At 44.2% G+C, this 6,706-nt stretch overlaps 1 protein-coding gene across 1 annotated transcript in view; it reads right to left on the bottom strand.

Moving 5' to 3' along the window:
* ltbp1 (latent transforming growth factor beta binding protein 1) overlaps window positions 1–6,706 on the bottom strand; it is a 94,686-nt gene that overhangs the window by 64,128 nt on the left and 23,852 nt on the right. Inside the window, exons 4-5 of the mRNA XM_034898560.1 lie at window positions 5,750–6,036; window positions 2,438–2,540 (exon numbers count right to left, since the gene is read on the bottom strand). Of these exons, the coding sequence (XP_034754451.1) occupies window positions 2,438–2,540; window positions 5,750–6,036 (390 nt within the window). The remainder of the gene's footprint in view (window positions 1–2,437; window positions 2,541–5,749; window positions 6,037–6,706) is intronic.

The raw sequence follows: 6,706 nt of genomic DNA, 5'->3' as shown, positions 1-6,706 counted from the left end.
CCCCCCAGGACTGCCGCATACTGGACTGTTTTCCCTTTTCACAACATTCTTTTTAAATCCTAGAAATGGTTGTGCGTGAAAATCCCAGTAACTGAGCAGATTGTGAAATACTCAGACCAGCCCGTCTGGCAGCAACAAACAATGCCACGCTAAAAAATGCTTTAATCCCCTTTCTTTCCCATTCTGACATTCAGTTTGGAGTTCAGGAGATTGTCTTGACCAGGACCACACCCATAAATGCATTGAAGCAACTGCCATGTGATTTGCATGTGTTTCAGCTATCTCCAAGTTTTGATAAGATGTGAGATAATGGGGCCAAAGCGTAGACATGACCTTTGTTGTATTTTAAAAATCTGCTCTGACAATATACAGTATATGTGTTAAGCCAATGAAGCTTTTTTTTAAAAGACAGACATTCAAACAGACATTTATATCTGAATTGAATTACGATAGAAGGCAGGAAATAAATAAAAAGAACACTGGTATTCCAATTTTAATGTTGAAATATAAAAAGAAGCATCACATTTGCTTAACCCATCCCTTGCATGAGCAGCAGTTCTATCTCACGCTACTAGAAACCACATTCAGTCAGCTTCATAAACTAAGTCTTGAATTTAAATACTTCAAAATATGACAATACTGAAAACAAATGAGCAATCAAACAGCTGCTAAGACAGCCAGTGGCTCACAGTAAATCTCAGTTGGAGTAAATCTCTGCTGTAATGCTGGACAAAGGCACCAGCGGGGGTGGTACACAAATACCTGAAAGCAGATTGAAATTTTGCTCAACAGGAAACAACAAGGCAATGTTTGTTTTACCCATAAAGCCAATGTATTCACCAGCTACTAGTGTCTCCATGGCACAATGGACTGTTTCACACTTCACTGTAGAGCAGAAAACAAATCTCAGCTCATGGCCCTGCCATTCCTGAGGAGAACTGGGGGAAGGACTAATCTCTGGCTTTGTACATGACTCCCACTGGAACATGTGAATAGGAAGGCTGAAATTACCTTCTCGTGGTGTTTATGAGCCATGTGGGCTAGAAGCTGGCATAAGTGACAACTGCCACACAGGGTTGGTCATGTCCAACAGTGTGAACTTGCTCTGAACCTAACTCCTCTCCAAAGTGAGTGGAAGTTTTAAAGTACCGAATACATAGTCATAAGAATAAACATTTACATAGGAATTCATATTGTCACACCTCTACAGAGCCTCAAAAACATTTGTCCTCTTTATGCAAGTAGATCTAGTCTGTTATGTGTGTGAACTGCATGAACAACGGACCAGTTTAAAAGACTCTCAAAGGTTCAGTTTAATGGTCATGAGGAGTGCTTTCCAGCCTGGAGGTGTAACGTTGTAAAGACACCAGCATTTCCAAAAAAGAGAGAGTGTAAGGACATAAGATATACTTATAATCTTTGCATAATAGGGATCAACTGCATCATCAATCTGAACCAAAACTTGTGGCTCTTATGACTTTCCCAACCAAGGGAAGAGCAATATTAAAGCCCAATCTGCTGAGTGATTTAATGATGTTAGCTTTAAATTATGTCATCAGCTTAAATGACGCCAGCTTCTTTTCTGAGAAATCTGTTGTTATCTGTTGGTATGGCATGGCAGATCGCTCTAAATACTCTTATACCACCAATAAGCCTTGGCTGCTGTTGCTATGGATACAAAGCCAGTGGAAGACGCAAATCAGAGCTGTAGCAAATCCAAAAATATTTTTCACTGCAAAAAACTCAGTGACACTGTTCAAGAAATCTTCTAAAATTGACCCAGAATATGAAAGTGAACTCATGTAAATGCTGAACATATTCTTTAGCTTAGCTTATACAAGCTCAGTGTTTGGACAGTTTTTATAATCAAACCTACTGGGTCACTTTACTGCTCATGTTTTATGGCCTTTCAACTTTTTATCAAGGAACCACATATTTCTTGCCATTGTTGCTCATGTGTTGCCCTGATGATTAAGTAGTCTAGAACGGTTGGTGAAGTGTTTCCACTGTCTAATTGTGGATGGTACCAATGGACCCACTCCATCCCCAATATTTCGTTACCCCTCGTTATTTAGCACAATGATCTGATACAAAAAAGGTGGAGCTAGAAACACTGCAGTCCGTGGTAACGCCGTACAGCACATTGAGACAGTGAATGGAACATCGAAACTCATTCGCCTGCCAATATCCATATTATGATCACCAATAATCACACTAAGTCATGCAGGTCCACAGTATCCATGCTGTTATAGTATCAGACACAAAAGTGAAACTAATCACACTTTCTGTATTTTGGTCTGACTATAAACACACACACACACACACACACACACACACACAGCAGCAGCAGCGTGTCTAACAGTATGCACGTTTCTCACTGATATCAATCAGGTGACCAACAAGACAGAAAGCCAGAGCCAATAACAGGGGTACTTACATTGTTTCTTTGGACACTTCTGGCATTTGTGGAAACCCCAAGACGTCCCGATGGTCCCACAGCATTGCTCCAGCTTAGTGAGACCTGGCAGCGCTTTTCCACACTGAAACATACACACAAACCAAGTGAAAAAAACATAATTATTTTCATCTGGATAAAAATGTAGTTTTTGGATAGTCTGTTTCTTCCGTAGGTCTGATGACATGGTGTCACACCTCAACCACCCTCAGTCACATGGCCATACCTGCAGACAACCTGGTCCTGGTCACTATGACAATAACTTCTCTGGAAAACATGTGAACTGTTGATGGAGGGACTCAAGATCTATAATCTCCACTTGAACTCAACATTGTGAATTTGAATCTATCCATCCATCCATCTTCATCCGCTTATTCGGCTTAAACGGGTTGTGGGGGCAGCAATTCCAGTAGGGGCCCCAAACTACTTTCCAGAGCCACATCAACTAGCTCCGACTGGGGGATCCCGAGGCGTTGCCAGGGAAGGTTGGAGATATAATCTCTCCACCTTGTTCTGGGTCTTCCCCGAGGCCTTCTGCCAGCTGGACGTGCCTGGAACACCTCCCTAGGGAGGCGCCCAAGAGGCATCCTCACCAGATGCCCAAACCACCTCAACTGGCTCGTTTCGACGCGAAGGAGCAGCGGCTCTACTCCGAGCTCCTCTCGGATGACTGAGCTTTTCATCCTATCTCTAAGGGAGACGCCAGCCCCCCTCCTGAGGAAACCCATTTAGGCCGCTTGTAACCTGGATCTCATTCTTTTGGTCATGACCCAGTCTTTATGACCACAGGTGAGGGTAGGAACAAAAACTGACTGGTAGATCAAGAGCTTTGCCTTCTGGCTCAGCTCCCTTTTTGTCACAACGGTGCGATAAACAGAATGTAATACCGCACCCGCTGCTCCGATTCTCCGACCAGTCTCACGCTCCATGGTCCCCTTACTTGCGAACAAGACCCCAAGGTATTTAAACTCCTTCACTTGGGGTAAGGACTCACTCCCTACCTGAAGAAGGCTTTCCATGGGTTTCCTGCTGAGAACCCTGGCCTTAGATTTAGAAGTGCTTATCCTCATCCCAGCCGCTTCACACTCGGCTGCAAACCGATCCAGTGAGTGCTGAAGGTCACAGACTTATGATGGCATCAGGACCACATCATCTGCAAAAAGTAGCAATGAGATCCTGAGCGCACCGAACTGCAACCCCTCCCCACCCCAACTACGCCTCAATTTCCTGTCCATAAATATTACAAACAGGATAAAGCGCAGCCCTGGCGGTGGCCAACCCTCACCTGGAACGGGTCCGACTTACTGCCGAGAACCCAGACACAGCTCTTGCTTTGGTCATACAGAGATTGGATGGCCCTAAGAAGCGACCACCTCACCCCATACTCCGGCAGCAACTCCCACAGTGTCTCCTGAGGGACCCGGTCATACACCTTCTCCAGATCCACAAAACACATGTAGACTGGTTGGACATACTCCCAGGCTTCCTCCAAGATCCTTGCAAGAGTGAAGCTCTGATTCATTGTTCCAAGACCAGGACGGAATCCGCATTGTTCCTCTTCAATCTCAGGTTTGACTATCGGCGGAACCCTCCTTTCCAGCACCTTGGAGTAGACTTTACCAGGGAAGCTGAGAAGTGTGATACCCCTGTTGTTGGCACACACCCTCTGGTCTCCCTTTTTGAAGAGGGGAACCACCACCCCGGTCCTATGCACTTTCCCAGACTTCCATGCAATGTTAAAGTGGCGTGTCTATAAAGACAGTCCCTCCACACCCAGAGCTTTCAGTATTTCTGGACGGATCTCATCAATCCCTAGGGCTTTGCCACTGTGGAGTTGTTTGACTACCTCAGCGACTTCCACCAGGGTATTTGACAACAATCCCCCATAATCTTTCAGCTCTGCCTCTACCACAGAAGATGTGTCAGCTGGATTTAGGAGTTCCTCAAAGTGCTCTTTCCACCGCCATATTATCTCCTCAGTTGAGGTCAACAACATCCCATCCTTACTGTACACAGCTTGGATGATTCCTCGCTTCCCCCTCCTGAGGTGGCGAACGGTTTTCCAGAAGCACCTTGGTGCCGACCGGAAGTCCTTCTCCATGTCTTCTCCGAACTTCTCCCACAACCGCTGCTTTGCAACTGTCACGGCAGAGGCCGCAGCCCTTTGGGCCTGTCGGTACCTTGCAACTGTCTCCGGAGTTCTCCAGGATAACATATCTTTTATCTGTCATCTGTTTAATCTGTTTCTATTTTACTTCCCTCATCTCCAGGATTTAATATTAAGGGTGAATATATCGTTTGGTTGTGGAACAATACATTTGTCAATTTCACTAGTAGTAAAAGCGTTTTGTGAGAAAATAGGGGACAAGAAAGCTCTGTTTTTGCCGCTGACAGACTCAGATTGCAACATTATGGAAAGGAGTCCTACGGAGATAGGCCTTTTGGTTAAAGAGTAAGTTCCAGCCCCAAAATCACCATCACCAAACCCAGCAGACTCCATGTAAATAATCAATATTTTTAGTGTGTATAGAGCCAGCATATCTTCACCAGACTCCATGTAAATAATCACTACTTTTAGCAAGTATAGAGCAGCATATCTCCACCAGACTCCATGTAAATAATCACTACTTTTAGCAAGTATAGAGCAGCATATCTACACCAGACTCCATGTAAATAATCACTACTTTTAGCTTGTTTAGAGCAGCATATCTCCACCAGACTCCATGTAAATAATCACTACTTTTAGCATGTACACAACCAGCATATCTCTACCAGACTCCATGTAAATAATCACTACTTTTAGCGTGTATAGAGCAGCATATCTCCACCAGACTCCATGTAAATAATCACTACTTTTAGTGTGTATAGAACCAGCATATTTCTACCAGACTCCATGTAAATAATCACTACTTTTATACTTCATTCAAAGTGGACACAAACTAAATAAAACTACTAAAAGCCGTCTTTGTTCCTCTTTCCACTGTTCCAACAATCATCACTTTCGTCTGCTTTTCTTTCTTTTTTTTAATAGGACTTTCATATGACTTTAGAAATGTTTGTGACTGCCAAATTGTAACTAATCAACATGAATGTGTCATCCTCAGCTGTATGTAAAACTTTAACATTGCTGACCATCATCAGTGCAGGTTTTCTGGCTAATCTTCATCATCATCGTTATAACATGCAGCCTGAGATGAATATGACAACATTGAGTTTACATTTTTGTATGTGGTTTCATATTATTTGCTACCTAAATCTTTCTTGTTGAGCTAACAAACAGTAGACATTTCTGACCTGACTCCCTGCTGTTTCCTGGAAGCAGCGGCCCAGGGTGTTCTTGGAGCTGATTGGCTGGTAGCCGTGCTGGCTGGGGTAAAGCATGTTGTAGCCGTGCTGCTGGATCTTCTGGCTGCTCTCTGAGTGCTGGTACGTGTAGCTGGTAGAGGAGGAGGAGCCTGCCTGGGAAGCTTTGAGCTGGTGCCCGATGTTGTGGTAGTTGTCCAGCTGGGACACCTGGTGGACCTGGACTGAGGCTTCGGGGGGATGCTTAATGTGGATGTTGACAATGCTGGGGCTGAACACTGGAGGCACATGGGACACATCAGCAGACAACTATTACACTGCATAATCGGGAATTCTGTGTACAATTTTAAAGGGTAACTTCACAGATTTTACACATTTTATAAGTTTTCTCATCCTGAGTCTGTGGTTATAGAATCTGGGGAGCTGTGTCAAGTCTGATGTTGCATTCACATTACAGTGGGCTTCCTTCATTATTGGGAGTGTGGTGTGTTGTGACAGGACTGGCGGATAACAGGCTCTGTGGCAGACAAACGTTTATGATACTTCTATATTTTGTTCAGCTAGATAACCTTCAGAAGTGAACACCAGCGTATGTTTTTTGAAGCGTGAATGCAATCGCCAGAAGTGAAAAGCTAACGTTAGGCTATAAAAGAAGTACACCACGGTTGATTGAAGCCGTCCCCACTACTAAATTCCGAGTGATTCTGTGTGCTCGGCTCTGCAGATAGATGTGACACACAACTACAGCATGCTGCTCTGCAGACAGTGATGTTACACACAACTACAGCATGCTGCTCTGCAGTTAGTGATGTTACACACAACTACAGCATGCTGCTCTGCAGATAGTGATGTTACACACAACTACAGCACGCTGCTCTGCAGACAGTGATGTTTCACACAACTACAGCACGCTGCTCTGCAGATAGTGATGTTGCACACAACTACAGC

This window comes from Etheostoma cragini, chromosome 17, assembly GCF_013103735.1.
Source record: "Etheostoma cragini isolate CJK2018 chromosome 17, CSU_Ecrag_1.0, whole genome shotgun sequence".
In the NCBI taxonomy this organism is placed as follows: domain Eukaryota; kingdom Metazoa; phylum Chordata; class Actinopteri; order Perciformes; family Percidae; genus Etheostoma; species Etheostoma cragini.
This window is presented reverse-complemented; position numbering and strand designations above follow the sequence as displayed.